General features: G+C 39.0%; 1 protein-coding gene and 1 long non-coding RNA gene across 6 annotated transcripts in view; both read right to left on the bottom strand.

Annotated features, from left to right (window-relative positions):
* Window positions 1–4,821: 4,821 nt before the first annotated feature.
* LOC115416109 (uncharacterized) lies at window positions 4,822–7,420 on the bottom strand. The gene is made up of 3 exons (XR_003934920.1): window positions 7,364–7,420; window positions 7,090–7,207; window positions 4,822–6,104 (listed from the first exon to the last, which is right to left on the bottom strand). It is a non-coding gene; the product is annotated as an uncharacterized LOC115416109 (long non-coding RNA).
* A 9,996-nt stretch (window positions 7,421–17,416) lies between these two features.
* Window positions 17,417–25,313, bottom strand: part of crtc3 (CREB regulated transcription coactivator 3) — a 65,247-nt gene continuing 57,350 nt past the window's right edge. For all 5 annotated transcript variants that reach the window (XM_030123611.1, XM_030123620.1, XM_030123601.1 and 2 more), the window contains 3 exons: window positions 23,687–23,776; window positions 23,242–23,476; window positions 17,417–21,765 (listed from right to left, as the gene is read on the bottom strand). In XM_030123611.1, the coding sequence (XP_029979471.1) occupies window positions 21,560–21,765; window positions 23,242–23,476; window positions 23,687–23,776 (531 nt within the window). In that variant the 3' untranslated portion in view covers window positions 17,417–21,559. The remainder of the gene's footprint in view (window positions 21,766–23,241; window positions 23,477–23,686; window positions 23,777–25,313) is intronic.

The raw sequence follows: 25,313 nt of genomic DNA, 5'->3' as shown, positions 1-25,313 counted from the left end.
TTTAATACTGAGCTCTGACATGGAGAACAGTGCTGGACAGATCCAGATGGTGGTCTCACCTCTGAGCTTTGGGGGGTCTTTCAGGTCCAGGTCCTGGGGGGGTTCTGTCAGTGGTCCTCTCTGGAGGGGCTCCTTTGTCCTCACACTGATCCATCCTGATGAAATCAAGAGACAGACATTTCCCATTGGGTCAGTGTGTTTTACCAGGTTTTTGGATCAGTTTTTTTTTTTTTTTTTCAGTTTAAATATTTCATGTTTTTAGTGAATGAGCTGTATTTATCTGCTTCTCAGGTTCTTATAACAGTGGATATATTTTATAAATCAGCGGATCCAAAAACAGGTTTAAAAACATTCTGAAACAAAAAAAGCTTAAATGTGTTTATTGGCACATTTTCTTGCTAATGACTCAAACTGAATGACATTAAAACAAAACAAAAACAGACATGTAATGAGAAGCTTTTAGAATCAAATGTAAATTAAACATAATTCTTCATTTTCAAGTTTTCCTTATTCGGAGCCGGTTCAGTGAGTCTGGTGTATGTTTCTAAGACGTATGGACGTTGGTGAAACTCCCGTTTAGTCATGTTCTGTTCTATGTTCTGTTCCATCATCTTCATCGTGTTCTGTCTTAGTGACGGCTGCGCTGGTGTTGACAGAGGTGAACAGATTAACAGACAGATGTTCCACTGATGTGTGAACAGATGTTCCAGGTTGACCATCAGTCTGTGAAGAGGCAGTCATCTGCTGCAGGATTTGAGGTTTATTCTGACTGTAAACGAGTGGAGACGCTCCAGAGGCTAAAAACAGACATTTACTAAAGCAGGGGTGTCAAACTCACTTTAGTTCAGTTCCACATTCAGCAAAATTTGATCTGAAGTGGGCCGAATCAGTAAAATAATAACATAATAATATATAAATAATGTCAGCTCCAAACTTTTCTGTTTCAGAGCGAAAAAAGGAAATTTACATTATGAAAAGGTTTACGTCTACAAACTATCCTTTCAAAAGATGTGAATAACATGAACAAACTGAAAAAATAAGTGTAATTTTAACAATATTCTGCCTCAGTTTATCATTTGCACATGTACATTATAACTTACAGATCACAGCAGGTCTACAAACACACAAAACATTTAAGAACAGGCAGAATCTTGTTAAAATTGTACTTACTTCTCTTAAGACATTTCAGGTTGTTCATATTTGTTTAGGTTATTCACATTTTTTGCGAAATTATACTTTGTTTTAGTGTAAATACATGAAAATATTTACATTTACAAAGAGAAACATTTGGAGTTGTCATTAATTATATGTTATTATGAAAGTATTTTATTGGTCTGACCCACTTGAGATTGAATTGGTCTGAATGTGGAACCTGAACTAAAAGGATTGTTAATATCTTAGTGTAATATTTGCATTTCACAAATTCATCCCAAGGGCCAGTTTGGACCCTTTGGTGGGCCGGATTTGGCCCCCGGGCCGCATGTTTGACACCTGTGTACTAAAGCCTCCAACATGCGTTTGGAGCTGTGAACTCCATGGGATGACTCACTGTGTCCACTACAGACATTTCACACTCAAAGGCCACGACGCGACTTTCAGAGGACACTGTTGCTGTGGTTACAAACAAGGTGCAATTTTTTGGGAGGGATGGCGGGGATTAACACCCCCCCCTGGTTTTTACATCCCTACTTCTGCTGAATGAATTTCATCCTCAGGTGAGATGACCCCGTCAATGATTAAAAACCAAATGAAATAACAGTCAGGTTGGGACTGAGTTTTCTTACACATACATCCTACATTAATGGCACTAAATTTCGCCTGAACCGAACTGTCGGCAGTCTCAGAATTTACAAACATCCCCATGCACATAAATACACTGTATACCACACCTTACCTATCTCTGTCTGCAGAATGCAAATGTGGATTAAGTGCATGATTCACATCCTCACTGATGAGCCAACAGAATGAACATGTCCACACTGAACAGTCTTCTCTTCATTGCTGTTAATGGGCCAGATGTACTGTATGTTCAGTACCTGCTCAGTTCACAGAGATGTGGAAAAAAGAAGGGCGAAAAACTGCAGACAACACACCAACAGGAAAGCCAAAAAGGCCACATGAAGTCCAACATCAGAACAAACTCTTCAGTCTAAATAGTTGAATTATTTTGACATGATGTGAAATCTTAATGGGTTAGGTTAGGTTAGGTTAGGTTAGGTTAGGTTAGGTTTCATCAAGGGAGTAGGTTTGATTTTGACATTGGTGGGAACACAGAAGTGCTCGCAGTCAGTACTCCTGAAAGTTGATGTTTTTTTTGCATTTGCAATCATAATTTCACATCATGTAGAGCTGATCAAACAAGCAAACAATCATAGTCAGAAAAAAAATTCAGTAACTGACAAGTTTATAATGCATATCTGGATATTTAAAGACAGTACAAGAATTTAGAAGTTATTCTCATGACGAACATATCCATCATTATTTAACCTCAACTGTGAATTTTCAGCCTCTCCTCCTCCTCCTCCCTGTTTGTCACCTGACATAAATATGTTGATACATGACATATGAACAGATTCTGAATACACTGATCCTACAGTTTGATGGTACAGTTACTGCCTGAGCAAAAAAGGCTTTTACTTTCAGTCATGTAATTTATTCCCCAAATATATGAATAAAATCACATCTAGAATCACATTTAGAATCTGGGGTTTTATTGTATTTTCCCCACAAATTTTCTTTATTTATGTTTTTTTAAACAGTTGCTGTCTTCCATAGAAATACATAAAAATAATAAGTAAAGTAACTTTTAAGTGCATCTGTTTGGCATTAACCCTTTCATGCATAGTGGTCACTACAGTGGACAGCTATGCTACAGCTGTTCTCTTGTATATTTATGGATTTTGTTGTTTTACTTATCAGCCAACACAGTGGACGCTTATGCATCATCTCATACACTGCAATTCATACCATTACTGTAGCTTTCCTGTTCTTGATAAACCTGATCTGCACTAAGTAACTGCTAATTATTATTAGACTGTAATTAACATTTTTTTAAAAGAAAAAGATTTTTTTTTGCACATTATCTGTGTGTGTAATAACTGGTATTATAGCATGTTAAAATGTGAGACAACATCAGATTAGCAGCATTAAAAATGTTTTTATTTCATAGTTTTCACACAGCATGTTGCTTCAAAAATTAAACGCATGGTGTCCAGGTGAGTGGACATTTTTGTAACTTCTTGAAAAATAGGTTCATAAAAAACAATTCAGTCACATTGTTTTTTTGCTTTTTTGCCTAAAGAGGAATAAAAACACTTAGAAAAAAAAATCTTGATTAAAGTTCTCATAATTCATGCATGAAAGGGTTAAATAATGTCTTTTATTCAGTATCTGTGTTGTTGAGCCTCTACAGTTCTATACCCTTGAACTAACTTACACTGTGACTCCTAAAGAAGTGTCTTCTGTCCACTTTTCTTTTCTTTGACATCCTTCAAATCCTAATTACCGAGCACACATGGATGGGCGCGAATGCACACAAACACACACATGTCCAAATGTACATGTAAATGACACCACTGACATTCAAATCCGTTTAGCTGACGTGACCCAGACAGAACAAATGCAAACATGTTGAAAACTTACGTTAGCGGTCCAACTAGCAGGTTCCTTTTACAAGTAGATGCAGTGACAGCGGGGAGGGCCAATCACATGTACGTTAGCAAAACCAAAGAGCCAATTGGAGAGCGATATTTACGTTAGAGGCGGGACTTCTAGCAGAGATCCACTGTTAACCCTTTGTGTGCCATAATCATTGACTAAACTCTACGGACAGCTGTTGTATTGACAGTGACTACACAGTAGTGGATGGATATTGGTAGGGACGTGCCCCTAGCGTCCATACGCAATTCTACGCCCATGGGTTTCATGTTCAGTTTTACAGTCTGATTGAGTTTCCCGTTCACCATAAATCCTCTCCCATGTCGGTGTGATCGGCCCTTATCTGTGGTCCTGAAACTTAATTAGGTCATCTCCCACGTAGAAGGTGTGGAAAATTAAATGTCTCATGTATTTTTAGTTTGCATTAAAGGTGAATGTTCAACTGTTCGACATGTAATAGGGCAGGGCTCTCAAACTCATTTTCTTTCAGGGGCCACATTCAGCCAAATTTGATCTACAGTGGGCCGGACCACTAAAATAATAACAGAATAACCTATAAATAATGACAACTGCAAATTTTTGTCTTTGTTTTGGTGCAAAAAACCCCATTAAATTATGAAAATACTTACTCTTATAAACTATCCAAACAAAGAAGACGTGAATAACCTGAAAAAGCTGAAATTTCTTAAGAAAAATGAGTGCAATTTTAAAAATATTATGCCTCAACTTATCATTCATACATGTGCATTATGGATCAAATCTACAGAGGTACAAAACATTTAGTAACAGGCAGAAAATAGTTAAAATTATGCTAAATTTTCTTTAGACATTTCAGGTTGTTTATATTTGTTTAGGTTATTCACATTCTATTGTTACAGGGTAGTTTGTAAATGTAAATATTTTAATAATTTAATGGCATTTTTTTGCACTAAAACAAAGACAAAGATTTAAAGTTGTCATTATTTATGAGCATAATGTAATATTTTTTTCACATCAAACTGAGAAGAAAATATGGAGTATGTGGAACCTGAACTAAAATTAGTTTGACAGCCTTGACTGTGGAATTTTTGCACTTCGCAAATTCATCCCAGGGGCCGGATTGGCACCTTTGGTGGGCCACATTTGGCCCCTGGGCCATATGTTTGAGACCCTGTACTAGGGTCTACCGTTAACTTAAAAAAGAATTAAGCCTGTTGATTGCTTGTTTTTTATGACTGAAAAAAACAAAAAAAACAAAACAAAAACATCTGCCTCTCAGTTTTTTTGACAAATCTCACCCTGGTTACAAAGTTCCCTGTGCATCAATGCATTATTCATCAGCGGCTGGTGTCGGCTCTAATTTATGAAATACTGCTGTTGTTGGTTCACAGGAGGTAGACTGAAGATTGTTTGAGGTGAGAATGAAGGGTCAGTCAGAGCATCACAGAGAGAAAAGCTTTTTACTGGAAAAGGGTTTTTAATGTCATGACGTGATGTGAACGTTTACCAGACCTGTGTCTTCATGTCCAAATATGTTCACTTAACTCATATTCTTCCCAAAGTTTTTCAGAATTTCTTGATGTTGTCCTCTGTTATTCACAATTATCCTACACACTATTCAAACAAATTTTATCTTCCATACTGCCGAACTTCGGTCTGTTAGTATTCTCTGAAATATCGTGGACCAAATCTGTGGAATAATCTACGACCTGAACTTCAATCGACATCATCTTTATCTTGTTTAAAAAGCATCTGAAAAGGACTGTAATTCATGAAAAAAATATAAGGCTGTACATCATTTGATTTGCATTTGATGATTTGTAGTGTGATTTGCATTTTTATTGTTTTTACTTTAGTTTATTAATTCAGTTATATTGTATTTTTAATTCTTTTTTCTTTCTTTTTTTTTTCTTCTTGTGTATTGTTCATTTTCAGGGAGGTATTCATATAAGCCTTTTTTGGCCTCTAACCTCTCCTGTACAATGATTGTTACTTGTTTGAATGTTCTTTTTTTAAATTTCTCTTGCTGTTTTACGATGTGTAAATAAATAAATAAAAATAAATAAATAAATGACCACGACTTTGTATGGACCTACTAACATGGAGCAAGTCATGTGACTGAATCAGACATGTGTTTTAGTCTGAGGTGGTGATGGGACTGTTGGCTCTTTGAAGGGAGCCGTTCAATCAGGAGCCGTTCACTGAAAAGAGCCGTTCAAAAGACTGGCACTTTTATGTTTTGGCATTCTTTTGAAACATCAATATCTTAATGACTAAATAGGCTACGTGTGATGATTGACATTACATTTTAAAGGTGTTTAATTGGCGCAGCAGTAAATATTATCTTACCGTAAAAAAGAATGTTAGTTCAAATGTGTAGGTAAATATATGACATGAGAGGTGACATTAGGCAAATGATGGAACTGGACCAAAAACATCACGGTACATTATGTGGACGAGTCTGTAGCCTAAAAATGAAGAAGAAAATAGAACATTTTCTTATGAAATAGCATGTTATTCTCCTCAAAACAAGAACAATAAATGTATGTAAACATATGGAAAAACTGCACAAAACACAACAGTGATTAATCACTGCAGTTACTTAAATACCTGAACTGTAGTGCAATTCTCAGAACAAGAACATTATGTGTGTAAACATACAGAAAAAATGCACAAAACACAAAAGCCATTTATCGGCTTCAGCTTCTGCCTTTTTCACCGGCTTCAGCTTCTGCCTTTTTCAGTTACAAAATGTGTTAATTTTATGTTTGCTTGTTTTCTAATATGTATGTGTTTTGTTTTGTTGTTGTTTTTTTTTTATCTGTATATGTTTTGTATTTTGTATTTAACTGAAATAAACATTCATTCATTTATTCATTCATTCATTCATCATTGCAATTACTTAAACACTTTAACAACTGTAGTGCATTTTCCCTCAGAACAAGAACAATAAATGTGTGTAAACATACGGAAAAAATTGCAAAAAACACAACAGTGATTAATCACTGTTATTAATCAAAAAAAAAATAAAAAAATGAACGGCTCTTTACAAAGACTCGGTTCCCATCGTCCATTTCAAAGAGCCGTTCAAAAGATTCGATTCGTTTGTGAATGTCACATCACTAGTCTGAGGCTGCATCCCAGTGACGTGTATAAATATCCTGTTCAGAGAAAGACCTGAATCCCAGACCTGAACCCTCTGTGAAGCCCTGACTGCACCTACGAGTATGACTGTTGGTTCACAATGACCTTTGACCCCAGTTCATCTACCAACAGTATGCTGTTTAGTGTCATTCGACTGCATTTTCTGTGTCCACTTCCACAACAACATCCGGTAGAAAATCCATGTTGTCTGTTTAACGTGTGTTTGATGTGTTCTATTCAAGTTGCACTGAAGAAGATTCTCGTCATCATTTCAACAACAAACGTTTATTTGAGTTTGTGCAGACTCACTGTGTTAATGACGCTGTGATGGAAATGTCACCAATCGTTCACTGAAAGTCACTCCTGTTTTGTACGACTTCGCCTCACATGATTATCACAGTCAGACATTGGAGGGTATTTCCTGAATCTGCAAAGTAAAATGGAGCCGATACGACATCATCTAGTCAGTTGAACTCAAACAAAAACCAGTTTTAACCAGTAATAAATGTCACTAAAATTTATTCTGAACGAATCAAACACAGCAAAGGTGAGACCCAAACAAAATGTGGAAGCGAAAACTGACCTGTCGAAGGCTGACAGAAGAGTCAAAGTGTTGGTGTGTTACAGGTGAACTGTGTCCTGTAATGAAGTGGAACCGCACCTGGTCCGACCGGTTCTACCAGCACCAGTGGGAGGAGCTTAGTTTTTCATGCTTTTCCTGATGTTAATCTCAGTCTAAGTAGATGTTCTGGAACGTCAGCAGATGATCCACACTCATGACTCGGAGCTAAGAAACAACAAGCGTCCGTCAGAAGAACTGAAGTTAAAGAACAGAAGCTGCAAAAGTCAACCGAACAACCAACCAGGACAGTTTTACAACACCAGAACCAGAACGGAGACCCAACAGAACCAGAACCGACCTTCATCCGAGTCAGTATTCAGCCTCATGTAATTTAAATTAACACATCAGAATGCAAAGAACCCTCAGAACACACCCAGAACCAGCATTCACCTAGACCCCATAGAGCCAGAACCCTCAGAACACACCCAGAACCAGCATTCACTTAGACCCCATAGAACCAGAACCCTCAGAACACATCCAGAACCAGCATTCACCTAGACCCCATAGAACCACAACCCTTACAACACACCCAGAACCAGCATTCACCTAGACCCCATAGAGCCAGAACCCTCAGAACACACCCAGAACCAGCATTCACCTAGACCCCGTAGAACCAGAACCCTCAGAACACACCCAGAACCAGCATTCACCTAGACCCCGTAGAACCAGAACCCTCAGAACACACCCAGAACCAGCATTCACCTAGACCCCATAGAGCCAGAACCCTCAGAACACACCCAGAACCAGCATTCACCTAGACCCCATAGAGCCAGAACCCTCAGAACACACCCAGAACCAGCATTCACTTAGACCCCATAGAACCAGAACCCTCAGAACACATCCAGAACCAGCATTCACCTAGACCCCATAGAACCAGAACCCTTACAACACACCCAGAACCAGCATTCACCTAGACCCCATAGAACCAGAACCCTCAGAACACATCCAGAACCAGCATTCACCTAGACCCCATAGAACCAGAACCCTTACAACACACCCAGAACCAGCATTCACCTAGACCCCATAGAACCAGAACCCTCAGAACACATCCAGAACCAGCATTCACCTAGACCCCATAGAACCAGAACCCTTACAACACACCCAGAACCAGCATTCACCTAGACCCCATAGAACCAGAACCCTCAGAACACATCCAGAACCAGCATTCACCTAGACCCCATAGAACCAGAACCCTCAGAACACACCCAGAACCAGCATTCACCTAGACCCCATAGAACCAGAACCCTCAGAACACATCCAGAACCAGCATTCACTTAGACCCCATTCAAACAGAACCCTCAAAACACACCCAGAACCAGCATTCACCTAGACCCCATAGAGCCAGAACCCTCAGAACACACCCAGAACCAGCATTCACCTAGACCCCGTAGAACCAGAACCCTCAGAACACACCCAGAACCAGCATTCACCTAGACCCCATAGAACCAGAACCCTCAGAACACATCCAGAACCAGCATTCACCTAGACCCCATAGAACCAGAACCCTTACAACACACCCAGAACCAGCATTCACCCAGACCCCATAGAACCAGAACCCTCAGAACACATCCAGAACCAGCATTCACCTAGACCCCATAGAACCAGAACCCTTACAACACACCCAGAACCAGCATTCACCTAGACCCCATAGAACCAGAACCCTCAGAACACATCCAGAACCAGCATTCACCTAGACCCCATAGAACCAGAACCCTCAGAACACACCCAGAACCAGCATTCACCTAGACCCCATAGAACCAGAACCCTCAGAACACATCCAGAACCAGCATTCACTTAGACCCCATTCAAACAGAACCCTCAAAACACACCCAGAACCAGCATTCACCTAGACCCCATAGAGCCAGAACCCTCAGAACACACCCAGAACCAGCATTCACCTAGACCCCGTAGAACCAGAACCCTCAGAACACACCCAGAACCAGCATTCACCTAGACCCCATAGAACCAGAACCCTCAGAACACATCCAGAACCAGTATTCACCTAGACCCCATAGAACCAGAACCCTCAGGACACACCCAGAACCAGCATTCACCTAGACCCCATAGAACCAGAACCCTCAGAACACATCCAGAACCAGCATTCACTTAGACCCCATTCAAACAGAACCCTCAAAACACACCCAGAACCAGCATTCACCTAGACCCCATAGAACCAGAACCCTCAGAACACACCCAGAACCAGCATTCACCTAGACCCCGTAGAACCAGAACCCTCTGAACACACCCAGAACCAGCATTCACCTAGACCCCATAGAACCAGAACCCTCAGAACCAGCATTCACCTAGACCCCATAGAACCAGAACCCTCAGAACACATCCAGAACCAGCATTCACCTAGACCCCACAGAACCAGAACCCTCAGAACTAGCATTCACCTAGACCCCATAGAACCAGAACCCTCAGAACCAGCATTCACCTAGACCCCATAGAACCAGAACCCTCAGAACACACCCAGAACCAGCATTCACCCAGACCCCATAGAGCCAGAACCCTCAGAACACACCCAGAACCAGCATTCACCTAGACCCCATAGAACCAGAACCCTCAGAACACACCCAGAACCAGCATTCACTTAGGCCCCATAGAACCAGAACCCTCAGAACACATCCAGAACCAGCATTCACCTAGACCCCATAGAGCCAGAACCCTCAGAACACACCCAGAACCAGCATTCACCTAGACCCCGTAGAACCAGAACCCTCAGAACACATCCAGAACCAGCAAATAAATAAATAAATAATATTAGTGATAAGTCACAAGTGCTCAGGCACACCAATTCTGTGTCATGCAATACTCAGTGGGGGGGGGCACTGATCTGCCTTGGCGGAGGTGTGCGCTGTCCGAGTGCTTTTCTCGTTTATTTATTTAGTTATTTGTTTGTTTGTTTGATATTTGTTTGTTTGTTAGTTTGTGTATTTAGCATGGACCGTACACATTAATGAAGTATTTGCAAAAACACTATTTTTCAGCTGTTGTCCCTGGGTAAGATGTAAAGTTCCAGCATTCATAAAACTAGAAACATTTTAAAAACTAGAAAAGCACTCGGAGAGTACAGACCTCCACCGAGGCAGATCAGTCCACTGCCCCCCCCCCCCCCCCCCCCCCACAAAAAAAAATCACCACCAAAATTAAATCATTTGTTCCTTGTGCCAGTATCAACATTTCCTGAAAATTTCATCAAAATTCATCCATAACTTTTGGAGTTATCTTGCACACAGACAGACAAACAGACAAACCCCAATTAAAACATCACCAGGTAATAATGATAATACATTTTATTTGTAGAGCGCTTTTCATGGAACTCAAAGACACTTTCTCAAATTTCCCCTTGTGAGACTAATAAAGGCTTATCTTATCTTATCTTATCTTATCTTATCTTATCTTATCTTATCTTATCTTATCTTTACATACAGCAGATAAAAACAGAACCCAAACACATTAAACAGATAAAAAGCAGGTGGAAAAGGCAGGTATATGAATATAAAACAATTAAACATTAAAATTAAACATTAAAAGCAATCTTAAATAAATGAGTTTTTCAAAGGGATTTAAAGGTGCTGAGGTTGGAGCAGTGTCGGATGGTAGGTGGGAGGGAGCTCCAGAGGGATGGAGCAGCAATGGAAAAGGCTCTGCCCCCCCCCCCCCCATGTTCTTATAGTTCGATTATTTTCAACATTTTCGTGCCTTAAAACAGCATTTCCATATGGAAGAGAGACCCAGATATAGAGAAAAATGGAAACTTTGTTAATATCCATAATACTGTGAACAGTGTGTTAGTCGTTGTTACACACACACACACACACACACACACTAATGATGACAAATCAAGGATGTGGCGTTGCTAAAAGACAGTTTTTTAGTGTTTGAATTCCAAACTCTCTTCACTGTCATGACATCTGAGGAGTGCTGAGGTTTAGCTGCTTTGATGCTCCCTTCAGGAGAGTTTTTAATTGGATTTGGCTCCTACACATTGTTCTGTTTCGTTCGTGTGTACCGTTGCCGTTCCTCGTCATTCAGCTCATTTGGACAGATCTCACGTAAAAATGAGACTTAAACTCTCAGAAGGGCAACCTGTTAAAATAATGAAATAAAACTGTTTTTTTTTGTGCGGTGATTACCACAGGCTCTGAATCCCCTGTGCAGTTGGAGCTGTGCTGGAGGTTATCGCTGTTATTGTCTTTAAACACCCATTCTGAGGCTCAGCTTCAGCCATTTTAGATTCATCCAGACATGATCAAACAAATAAACCATCTCTGCACTTCCATGAATAAAATCCTAGTGTTGAGAAAATCCAATTAACTGATGGGAAAATGTTTAGTTTAGTTTAAGTTTATTTGTCTCAAACTTTGAAGTAAAAGAAGAACAAAACGATACAAGCAAGACATGAATTACATATGCACCCATTAACGGTCATTAATCACAGAAAAATTAATGAAATAAATAAATTTAACATAAATGTACATATGTATCTACTAGGGCTCAGCCCAGTTGGATCTCCAGTGGGTTGGACCAGTTAAAAAATAACAGTGAAAAAAGTAACATTATATTACGATCAGGTTTACATCTACAAAGTTTCCTTAAAAATCTGAATAATATGAACAACTTGAATTGTCTTAAGAAAAACGAGTGCAATTTGAACAATATTCTGCCTCGGTTTCTCAGTTTATCATTTACACATGTGCATTACAATCGCACAAAACATTTAGTAACAGGCAGAATATTGGTAAAATTGCATTTACTTTTTTAAAGACATTTCCGTTTGTTCATATTTGTTCAGGTTATTCACATTTTTTGTAAAAGCATAGTTTGGTAATGTAAACATTTTCATGTAATTTTACTTTTTTACACCAAAAAAAACAAAGAGAAAATTTGGGGTTGTCATTATTTACAGGTTGTTATGATATTTTACTGCTTCTGACCCACTTGAAATCTAATTGGACTGTATGTGTCTGTATGTGGAACCTGAATTAAAATGTTTTTGACACCAATGATTGTTAATATCTTCAGTGTAATTTTTGCATTTCACAAATTCATCCCACGGGCCAGATTGGACCCTTTGGCGGGGCTGGATTTGGCCCCTGGCCGCATGTTTGACACCTGTGAGGCAGCTCAACCCCTTCAGTTGTGATCCCCTTTCCTCTTCTACATACCATCTGCCCACATTTATCTAGTCCCAGTGACATCCCAGTGTCTTTGCTGTAGATCTGAGTGAGGTGGATCAGGGAGTCAATGTCCCGCTCATTCTTGGCGTACAGCTGGATGTCATCCATGTAGAGGAGGTGAGTGATGGTTGTTCCACTTCAGTACCCTATGGCACTCTGTGAGATGATCAGGCTGAGGGGGTTTAGGCCTATGCAGAACAGCGGGGGTGCAGAGCATCTCCTTGATGTATACCGCATCTGATGCTCACCTGCACATTTGGTTTTGAGTTGGCCTCCAGTCGTGTTCCATAGCCTCATCGAGTTCTGGATGAACTCTCTCAGTGTCCTGTTGATGTTCTCCACCTTTACAGACTGATCTCATGAAATTGCATTGTATGTGTTTATTGAGTTTATTGGATTTGGCGTGCTATAGAGGGTATGCACATATGTCACTTCCCCCCCAGGCCACGCCCCTCCAAGTCAGACTGAGTGTCAAAAACCAACCTGCTCAACATGACGAGTATAGCAGTAAACACAGCCAGAGAAAAGGGAAAATGAGAAATATGAAATTAAATGAAGGACAGTTGGACTGGACATGGATCCGTACGAGCTACCAAAGAACAAGTGGTCCATGAACACTGACGTGGACAGAAATGGAGTATCCTGACATCCAGGGTGGAGGGGATCAGCGCTATTTTGACCTGAAACAAATATACATGGTTTCATCATCACTGACAACCAGGGTCCAGAACTAGGGCCCAGAACCAGCTGATCCAAAGTGCATTTACAGTAGACCGTGGACTGACCCCAGTGAATATATGCAGGATCTACTGGGACTGAGGAGATTTACTGAGTCTAGTTCAGATCAAGTACTTTATACAACACAGATACTACTGCTGTGGACCAGCAGGGCACCACTGGATTCTGGGAAATTAGCAGATTTTTACCACCTGTTTTTAAATTAACACATTATTCTGGTAATATTATGGCTTTATTGTCAGAATATGACGACTTTAATCTCATAAACGAATGACATTTTTGTTAAATTATGAGGTTTTTCATAACTATGACTTTATTCTCATAACATTGTGATTCTTTTTGTATTTGACTTTATTCTCATTAAATGATGGGTTTTTATCGATATTTTATGACTTTATACTTGTAGTGACAAGTGTTTATATTTTTTATGTGGTCCTAATACTCCGTCGTAGCTTTATTCTCCAGTTCCCCCGTATTTGAAAAACTGGGTTAACCTCAGTTTCAGTTAATTTACTAATCATGTAGGAGCACAAGGTTCAGAATCACAAAATGAAGACAAAAACCATGAAAGATCTGATCATGAAACCAAGAGCTTTACTAAGAAGTAACGTTAGCCAAAACAATACATCATTTAAGGTCTGATTTTACCCAAAAATACAGCAGAAATTAATGTTAGCTGACACCAAACAGGATTCACAGATCTACAGGGTGGGGAAGCAAAATTTACAATGAACATTTAGTTGTTTTTTCTCAGCAGGCACTACGTCAATTGTTTTGAAACCAAACATATATTGATGTCATAATCATACCTAACACTATTATCCATACCTTTTCAGAAACTTTTGCCCATATGAGTAATCAGGAAAGCAAACGTCAGAGTGTGTGATTTGCTGAATGCACTCGTCACACCAAAGGAGATTTCAAAAATAGTTGGAGTGTCCATAAAGACTGTTTATAATGGAAAGAAGAGAATGACTATGAGCAAAACTATTACGAGAAAGTCTGGAAGATACTATTAAAGAAGAATGGGAGAAGTTGTCACCCGAATATTTGAGGAACACTTGTGCAAGTTTCAGGAAGCGTGTGAAGGCAGTTATTGAGAAAGAAGGAGGACACATAGAATAAAAACATTTTCTATTATGTAAATTTTCTTGTGGCAAATAAATTGTCATGACTTTCAATAAACTAATTGGTCATACACTGTCTTTCAATCCCTGCCTCAAAATATTGTAAATTTTGCTTCCCCACCCTGTATGTTTGGTTTCCTGGATTTGTGGATTCATCTACTTCTCTTTTCTTTGTCTTTCGGTGTCTGTAAAACGATAGCTCCGACTGCTTTTCAAACCTGTTCATACAATCGCATAACAGCTCTTACTCATTTTTTTTTTTTTTTTTTTTAAATATTGTTCTTATGTTCAGACAGTATTCACGCTAGAGCCCGACCGATTAATCGGGCCGATTATAGAGTATCACCAATTAATCAACATCGGCCAATATGTAGTCGATGTAGCCAATATATTAACTTTTTTTTTGCTGCGCGGAGATTCTGTCGCTCGCTGCTCTTGTGTGTGTGTGTGTGTGTGTGTGTGTGTGTGTGTGTGTGTGTGTGTGTGTGTGTGTGTGTGCTGCCTGGAGAATAAGAGGAACTTTAAAGCGAGTTAGTTTCACTTTCACTCCTGCTCAGACAATGATGCTATCACCCCTCAACACACAATCACTTAATCACGGAGGTACCCCCCCCCCCCCCCCCCCCCCCCCCCCCACACACACACACACACACACACACACACACACATACACACTCTGACAAGGATGGACTGCTTATCCCCCCCCCCTCTCCGACCCCCCTCCCCGGCGAAAATCACGGACCGCTACCACGCCCTCTGGCAAGGATGGACTGCTAACCCCCCCCTCATCTTATTAAGTATTCATCCCCCCACACACACACCCATGTCTATGCATTTCCTGTCTACCTCACAGTTTCATTCTGCCAGCAGGCCTGGGTGTTAATAGTGTAGGGGAGACTGGGGACAGTTGTAACTCTTGCAGTTGCTCCAATCAGGAACAACTTAGGACTCACCTAACTGACTCTGCACATGCTCAGTTTAGTCCTTAGTTCACATAAGAAGTTGCAGTGCTGTGAGGCAGACACATCCAAATTTGTGAGTGAAAACATAATTGTGTGGTCAGTCATAATTTTTGCGCTAATTATTTTTGTAATTGTATAGTTTGCATTTGAAAGTTGTGTAAATGATATTTGTGAGATAAACAAAGATTTATGCAACTGTTTATCACCTGTCCACAATTACCTAATATAAGATTATTATATCCTGTATAGATCAGTGTTCTTATTTCATATATCGGCTGATATATTGGATATCGGTATTGACATCAGCCCCAAAAATCCCATATTGGTCGGGCTCTAACTGACGCCAACGCTGTCACTCATCCCCCTCTTTCTGCCTCTCAGTGGGTGGAACTGCAGTGACTTCCACTAGCGGTGACGTCACGTGCAGACCCTCTATACGTACACATTTTCAGACGTTAATCACTAACCCTAAACCTAACCGCTAATTGTGCTAGGCATTATCATGGTGCTAATGGCGTGCTATTTTACGCAGCATAAATATACACGCTGAAAGCTTATACTGCGTACAGATAACACGCCAATTAAAAGTGGCGTGTTATCTGTACACAATTCATGATACCTTGTTGAGCTTTAACCACTCCAGTATCTGTGTGTGTGGCATTGAGTCGTAGGCTTTCCTGTAGTCGGTCCAAACGGTGCACAGGTTGGTGTTCCCAGTGGCGCAGAAAAGGTCCCCTGGGGCCCCAAGCAAAAACAAACAAAACAAAACAAAAAAAAAACAAATAAACAAACAAACAAACTATATATATATATATATATATATATATATATATATATATATATATATATATATATATATATATATACACACACACACATACAGGTGGGGGAGGGGCAGTTTGGACACAGGGGGCCCCTTCAGAGAATTTGAGACAGCTAGTTGTTACTGCACCTTCTCACTTCCACTGTGTAGTGAACTTATTCTTTAGACTGTTTGTGTCAAGTCTGTTGGTCCTTTGGGGGCCCCTGCTGGCTTAGGGGCCCCAAGCAGCTGCCTGCCTTGCCTAATGGCAAGCTGCACCACAGGGTGTTCCTCATCTTACAGTCTCGGGAAATTCCTGTCCTATTCCTTTTCCTTTTCCTATTCCTACATTGAGCGTTGTGGAAGAGTCCCAGTGAAATTCTTGAACATTTGTGTGATACTTGTTTTCTTTTTTGGTTGATTTATTTCCATATATTGGAGTGTCCTTCGGATCTAGAATTTCTTTTGCCTACTTATGTTCGAAGTGAAACCTATTTATATGTGTAATACAGCTGTGAAATGGACAGTTTATTTTGATATGTATAATATTTTTGCATTTTGTGCAGGATCGGCTAGAATTTGTTTTGATATGAGTAAGATTTGTTAAGGTACTTATTAGAGGAAGTGGCATGAGAACAGAAGAAAAAGATGGGTTAAAGAGGTGGGAGTATATACGTTGGACTTCATCCTGCTCCTTTTCGAAAGTTTTTGTGTGCTTTTTATTTTTTTAAACATTTTTTTCCCTATTGTTTTTGATTTTCAAAATAAAACTAAATAATTATCCTCATGAGACCCAGCAATGCATTTCTGTCCTCTGTAGGGGACAAAAGTTTGACAGTTTTAAAAATTCTGTCCATTGCAAAGGATATTCCATAAATAAATAAAATAAATTAACCTGAAAAAACTGTTTCTTTATGTAGTTTCCCATCAAGACAATTGTTTAATGTAAAAAAAAAAAAAAAGCTAAAACTTTCACTTTCCTGGGCCTCAGGAAGATACAGTGTGTGTGTATAACTATGGTTCATTCAGCAGTGATGCTGAATAATACAAAATGGTAGAAAAACAGTTGTTCTTTTTGTAAAAGAAAAGTAAAAACGTGCACCTCTGCCGAATAAAATGCTGATCCTAGACTCACCTGAAGTGAACTTGGTTGTTATGCTGCTGCCACCTACTGGTGTAAGTAGGCATCACAACATGTCAAATACATAGTATAGTTTTATTGTTTATATTAATTCAAAAAGTACGTAAGCACTAGAACATGTGTGTTACAAACCGAGAAAATATTAGACCTTAGGGGAAAAAAAAAACAAAACTCCAATGACTTAAAAAAAAAAAAAAGAAAAAAGAAAACCTCATTGTAAAACTAAAAGTTTAAATAACAGAACTGTACAGTTTAAATTGCATCTAAAAAAAAAAAGGTAAGACACTGAAAAGAAAAAACAAAACAAAATAAACAACCACAAGAGAGCTGAAGGGACCACACAGGGATGCTGGGAAATGAAGTCCATTAGAGTAAGGCAGTGGAACGATCAGCAACACAAGATTTACCTGGAATAAACATGAAAACTCAACAGGAGAGAAACGCTCACTTCATCACATAACACAGACATTCTCCAACAATCAAACAACTATTAAAGGGAAGAACTTGACCTGCATTTGATGGATTTTTACAAAATGATGGAAAATGTACTAAATGTAATAATAGGATCCATTATGTAACAAACCAAACACGTTTACTTAAACATGACGTTGACAATATGAAACCTTATCTGTCCTCAATAAGAATTTGTTCCTAATGGGATTTTAAACAAAACGTTCAAACTGTTCTTTTCATTTTACTGAACTTGAACTCTGACATTTTTCCTGTTTTCCAGTGTGATTCTGATTTTCACATTATACCTGGAAAAGCTGAAAACCTGATCACCATCAACTCAAAGTATGGGAAATTGGAACTTTTGAAATATTTCTCATCCCAGTTAGATTTTGAGTTGTACTCAACATTAATGGCTTTCATCCATATTATTGCATAAATGGGGTTTTTGACATTCATTTGAATGCAGGATAGTTCTGTAATTCATCATGTCTTGTTATAGTTTTAACTGGGATTTACACAGTAAATCCCTAATGTCTTGAAATCACATTTAGGACAAATGCTGCCTTTTCAATAGTTTATCACAGTGGAACAGGAATTATTTCAAACTTTAGATGAAGTGAGTACAACTCCGCAGACAAGAGCAGCACAAATAATCCGATGCCAGGGTCAGTCTGTAAAAGGCTGCAGTTTAAACAGCTCATTTCCATTTCTGACACTAAACAGATGGAATGGGAATCATGCACAAAACACTACCTTTAAAAACTGTTTGGAGATTCTGTATTTTTGTAAATCCTGATTTTCAAAAAATTCTGTAATGTTCATGTAAAAAAACACATTCTCAAAATTATCAGTAAACGTGCATTTTTCTTGAACACCAACCAGGCTCAAATCAGTCGTCACAAAGGGACTTTTTCATCAAATTGTGCAGCTTTAAGTCAAGCTGAATGAGCTGAGAAAAGGTCAGATGTAACCACTCTAATACATAATAATGTTGCTGTTTATTAGAAAATGCTGGTATTGTTACACAATGAAGTGAAAAAGTCTTATGTTTTGATGAGTTTTGACCTAATGTGTCGTTCCAGGAGCTCAGACATTCCACATCCTTGTGTTTTGGGAGGCTCAGTGCAGGTTGGGCCCCTTCAGACTCGTTACCTGGATCCCCTGGAGCAGACTCACCTGTGAACATCCGACACATCCAATTTATCAAATCCACAACAAAAAAAGGACATTTGATCCATAATTGAGCCTGAAACCTGACTCTCCTCCCCTTCAACAGGCTGCAGGTTGCATAGCTGATCAAATGCACACCAGGGGGCGCTCACCACCCCCACTGGAAAAACCAGCTGCTGTAGTCATGGGTCGTTCCTGTTGTTTGTTAATGTTTTTATCATTGTTCCAGAACAGATGTGTTCAACGTTGATGAATAAATCCAGAGGAACTCAAATTATGTTCAATACGTATGTGCCTCTAAATAATCAGAACAGTTAGAGGCTGAATGTCCTGCATATAAACGTTATCTTTACAAATATATCATGTTTCAAAAGAACAAAGGTATGAAATAAAAAATAAAGCTCATAAAGAATTCAGATTGCACGTTGTTCATTTTGGTTTTCATTGCGTTATAATACATCTGTATTTTCATATCATTTTTACTCTGTTACAGCTTATATGTCAGGGCTTTACATTACATCCTTTTCATCTTTTATATATTTTGTGTTTCTTTCATTGTGCTCTTTTACATCATTTTCATTTAGTTGCAATATTTTACACATTTTCATTTTATGGAATTTTTATCTTGCCTAGTGTTTTACTTAAGAGTTTTATCTTCTTGCATCTTTTGGGTTAGCTTCATCTCCAACAACATTAAAGAATATATTATTAAAAAGCTGTACAATACCAAATAGTATTTTAACGACTACAAAAACATATTTAAGTGATGTTCTAGTTTTGAGAAAATACAGGAAAAGTCAGTGAAGAACAGGAACGACCCAAATGAAGCCATGACTCCACAGCAGGTTGGAAATCCTCCACTATTTAGTCACAAATGGCTTCTTTAAATGTCTTTGGGTTATTTAGTACAAAAATACGTCCTCTGTTATTAGATTTCAAAAATATATCAGTGATCAAAAAGAGATGCATTTAGTGCGAAGTGCAGCAGTGGATGATGTCCACATGGTGGGGTCTGCTCTCTGAGGGGAAACAAAGAAACATGAACAGAAGGGAGGGATGGAAGTGGACAGAAGCGCATCGGTGGGTTCATTCATCCACAGGAGCACAGCGCATGCCCTTCTATACACAACACATTTCAAATGGACTCATTACGAGCGCCATCAGTATAAAATGTAGAAGAAAAAACAGAGTACAAAATAAAAACACGAACAGTTGAGAGGAAATCACAGCTGACTCATGTGTTAGCGAGGAGGCGGAGGAGGAACAGAAGGAAGAAGGGGTCCGTCACTTCGATTTAACTAAAACATCTTATATTTCCATTAGAAATTCAACAATCTAATATGTTCTTCTTAAAATCTTCTCTTTGTAAACAGTTTGCCCTTTTTGTCTCTAAAATACATTTGAATCAGATCACATTGTGTTGTATATACTCTGTGTATATGTATATATATATATATATATATATATATATATATATATATGTTTATATATACATACACACATACATAAAACTTATAAAAAATATTCTGATACTACTATTAGATGTTTGTCTTCTTTCCCATGGCTCTTCTGAATCCTCAAGTATCCACAACAACAACACAACTCCAACCCTGTTCGCTGTGACAGCACATCATGTGCTGTTGCTGCTCCTAAGTGCGGTTGCCTGGTGACCAGGTTGCTATGGTGGGAAACCATGGTGACGGGGTTGCTACTGCCTTGGAGGCTGCAAGAAGCAGGACAATGGTAAAGGAGCAGCAGAGTCCAAAGGCTCTGTCCAAAATGAAATCTGTAACTTTGACAGGTGAACACAGAGCTGGGCGATGGAACAGGATTTATCGCAATACGTACTTTTATATCCCCATAAATATCATGACTATAATCATTATCGTTATATACATGTCTCGTTTGTCTTTATGGGTTAATTTACACTGCGGGTTAAACACTTCAGTGTTTTCATCTTGTTGAAGAATCAGATCAACCTCATTTTAAATGGGTTTTTTCCAACATTAAATCATAATAAATACAATGAGCAAAAGAAGCATGAAAATACAGGGGGATGTTTCTGGTTTGTCTTATGTCTCCTGCTTTAGTTTCATCTTGTTTTGTTTTTGTCTCGTAGCTTTTCTTTCTGATATTTACATCTTGTTCCATTTTCTGTTTCAACATCTGTGTGTTATATTCTTGGCATAGTTTTCATTGATTTGTCAAGACATCTTGTTTTTTCATCACTTTCATCTTTTTCATTGTCTTGTTGCATCTTTTTACATCATATTTATCTCGTTTTGTTGTCAAATCATTTCCTCTTCTACAAATAATTTCAAACCAAAAATAACCGTCTTCTGTCTTCTACTCTCACCAAAAATGATTTGTCATTCATTGTAAAAACTCTCTGATGAGGTGCTGTCAGTGCGTTATCGCCCAGCCCTTGTTGTGCTGCTCCTTCACACCTGTGAAGGTGTAAACAGTGCATGAATGTACGTGCTGGTAAATGGCAGTGTTGTTCACATTAAATCTGATTAGTGGCAGTGGGTGTGGGTGAATATTCAGCTCTGTACACTGGGACACGTCCTGCTGAGGACACTCAGAGGCGGTCACTGCGGAATGTGTCCTCCACTGACGGGTCAGGCAGCACCATGTCGGGGTCACTGAGCATGCTCAGTCCATCCAGGCTGAGCGGTTCGATCCGCAGCTCATCCTCTAGGGGGAATCCAGTCTCGGAGTCGAAGCACTCAGGGACAGTGGACAGAGCGCTACTCAGGTCTTTGGACAGAGACAGAGACGACTCGTCTGGAGAGGACAAATATGACATGTATGAGATGCATCCACATATGACAAGGTTGAAACTTTGAGTATCATTATTGTGACATTGTCGTGAAAAAAATATTGTGGAATAAATTTATACCTTTCATGCAGTGTCTAGTGTTGAATTTATTGGAAAAATTGTGTAGTTTCAGAATATAACATCCAAAAACATGTATCACTTGTCCTTGTGTGACTTTTTGCATGATGTTTGCTGAAAAGTGGGCAAAAATTATCCTTTTTCAGTGACAAATAATTTGAAAACCCATATTAATCCTGTTGCTGCTTGCAAATTTTCATTGAACTTGCTTCCTTTTAACCTTAGAAGAAGAGCTTCTGGTCTGGCCTTTTGAATGAGTATCAGTTTCAGTGATTTCAGTTCAAAGTCAATGATGTCATCAGCCAGTTCCTCAGAAGACGTCCTGGGACAATTTGGTTTGGATTTTTTGGCTTCTAGGTAAGAACTGGACTTATAATTCTTTATGTCGAGTTGATATTATCATAAATCTGTATGTATTATACACCATTCTCTTTCTTTTTCTGTTGTGAATAAAGCATTACCCAACAATTAAGTATATTCTAATATTAGATAAGTAAAATCATTACTTTTACTAACCCTACCCCAATCAGTTTTTAGTTTGTGAAAAAATACATACCATTGTGAAAGAAACTTGCATTCACTCAATTTTCAATATCTAGCCTCCAAAATTTAATCAATTACGCCCGCCTACACGGGCTACAATTAGTTTATATTATTTAGGCCCATTTACTTTCCTGAAGTGAGAAGAAGTTTGTTTTTTATAACCAAATTTTCATATGCGTTTCTGAAGCTGCCCACCAATTTCTTAGATTTTGACTTGCTCTGTAAATGATGAAGCCAATTTAACCAGCCAGAATCACTTTAGGAAGGCTTCTATATATCAGTTTATAGCTAAACTAATAAAACAACTCTTACACGTGTTATGGTGTAATGCCTAATTGATATATATATTTTTTTTTAAATTTCAGACTAACTGAATAGGACTAAGATGCCAAGATGAAAGCCATCCAGGGGTGGAGGAAGGAAGGCCTCCTGGGGAGGATTCAAAGCTCACAGATGAAGAGAAGAGAGCATGTCATGTTTGATTTTTGACAGAAATTAAATGGTTAAATCAAGTAGTGCATAGGCCAAATTTCATGTTTTTTTTGTTTCAACTTTGTGTCAATAAAGGCTCAGCGATTTGAAAACCACAAAAGATTTTGCATAAAGCATTTCAGATTCAGATTCCTGGGAAAATTTGACCCTAAACTGACAGATTTTCAGTCCAAAACCAAGAACTTGAATTTTTGCCCTTAATGTCACTAAAACGCAACTCAAACCTTGAACCTTGTCATATGTGGCAGTGGCTCCAGCTGAGGATCATGAGGGTTTGGACAGGTTCACTTAGAACAGACTCGTGTTGTTTTGGTGTCTTTGGGTCTCACCGGTGAGAATGATGTTGGGCAGGCCTCTGCTGCAGTTGGAGTACAGCATGTTGGAGCTCATGTTGGAGCTCATGTTGGAGCTCATGGGGTCCTGCAGACTGCCGTGACTTCCTCCCAGTCCAGAAAGAGCCGCCTGCGAGTAATATAGAGAGGAGGATGCGGGGGAGGGGGATGGCTCGAAGCACTGGCCTCCTGTGGAGCTCATTGTGTTGTCCAACAGACTGAACTGGTCCAACTGGTCCGCAGATGGTGGAGAGAAACCACAGTCAGCTACAGTACATAGCATCAGATTTTCTTGTCAAATCCCATAACTGCCCCCCCCCCCCCCCCCCCCCCCCCGAGCATCTACAGCCCCCACAAACTGAGGAGAAACCAGTTTCTACAGACATGAAGTGATGAAATGAGAGTATTTGTGCTGTAACTAAGTGAAATCAGTTGTTTGTACCTGATACGGGCTCTGGGTTTTGGCCTGATGACTGGAGAACTGTGGTTCCATGAAGGGATCTGAACTGAAGAGACCCGCCATGTTGTTGTGCTGTGACAAAAGACAGAAAAGCAACATGTGACTTTGGAAAACCATCCTGCACATTTAAGCTGCACCTGCTGATGCTGTGGAATCCGACTCAGTTCGTCTGCTTTTAAACCTAGTGCGCTTTTCTATCAGTATATCTGTCATGTATTCCTCCTTCCTGGAGAAAACCTGTGGCATAGTCTTTGTTCTCTGGGACTGGATGAGGAATTTTCAACATTCCTATTTTTCAATTTTCTTAGATGGTAAACAACTGACCATCACTCATTCAGATTTAAAGATGTGCCAAATGACGTCCAGCTATAAAAAAAGCCTGAAAAAATAACTATGACCGCAGACGAATGGACATGTTTCTATGTAAACCATTCATTGTCATCACATAGTTCTGAAGTGGCAGGTTTCTCAGAACGACGCAGACCAGTGTTTGGCAGCTCGCTGAATGTTTTCACCTGGTCTTGTTGGGAATGTTGGGTCTGAACAAGGTTATAATCGTTAACGAAAATTAACGAAATGATGAAAACTAGAATTGAAAAAACATTTTCTGAACTGACTGAAATAACTGAAATAAATAAAAACTATAATTAGAAGAAAAAACGATAACTGAAACTGTATTATGTGCTTACAAAACTAACTAAAATGGATAAAAATTATGGATAAAATTCCCTTCGTTTTCGTTTTTATCAACATCAGATTGATATGAAATTGATTTATTTCACTTGAGCAACTTTAGCCAACAGCATCATACAACACTTCATGGTCCGTCACTTCTCATCACTTGTGGTTTAGAGTTGACTTCTCATTCCCACTCTACCTGGAAACATGGAGACTAAAGTTGGGAGAAAGCTGCAGAGTCCTGTATGAGATTTCTTTGAATATGACAGCGAGGAAGATAAAAGATATTAAAAAAACTAAAACTAAGCATTTAGAAAAAAAACAAAAACTAATAAAAACTAGCAAACCTGCTCTAAAAACTAATTAAAACTAACTGAATTAGAGAAAAAAAGGTCAAAACTAAAAAAAAAAATATGAAAAATCATAATGAAAAATCCAAAACTATTATAACCTTGGGTCTGAACTTCATGTGTGTCACTGATTGGCTTCTTTACTCACATTACTTCTGGCTTTTGATGTGTTTCTCTTTACCATTCTTAGATTCTCAGTGCCTCTAGGGCAGTGGTTCTTAACCTAGGGTGCATGGCCCCCACAAGGGGGCACCAGAGATCCCAGGGGGGGCGAGGCATTGACTGCATTGAGGTTACCAGTTGTGAAAAATATATTTGTGCATTTTAAGGAAAAAATATTTATACACCCAATAAAATAATCAAAAATCTGTATGAACCCACTCAAAACACATTTTGTCTGCATTTAAATATATGAAGCTGTTTCGTATTATTGTACTTACACATGCACGTGTGCACATGCATCAGAACCTGTGTTCACATGATGTGCATGTGGATCTGAAACAGACCGTCCCTGTTTCAGTCAGTTGTCTGAAGGAGATCTATGACAAAGTTGTAAACTGCAATTTATGTTTATTTTTGCA

Source organism: Sphaeramia orbicularis, chromosome 3, assembly GCF_902148855.1.
Source record: "Sphaeramia orbicularis chromosome 3, fSphaOr1.1, whole genome shotgun sequence".
Lineage (NCBI taxonomy): Eukaryota > Metazoa > Chordata > Actinopteri > Kurtiformes > Apogonidae > Sphaeramia > Sphaeramia orbicularis.
Note: the sequence above shows the minus strand (reverse complement) of the source record. Positions and strands in the feature narration are given on the sequence as shown.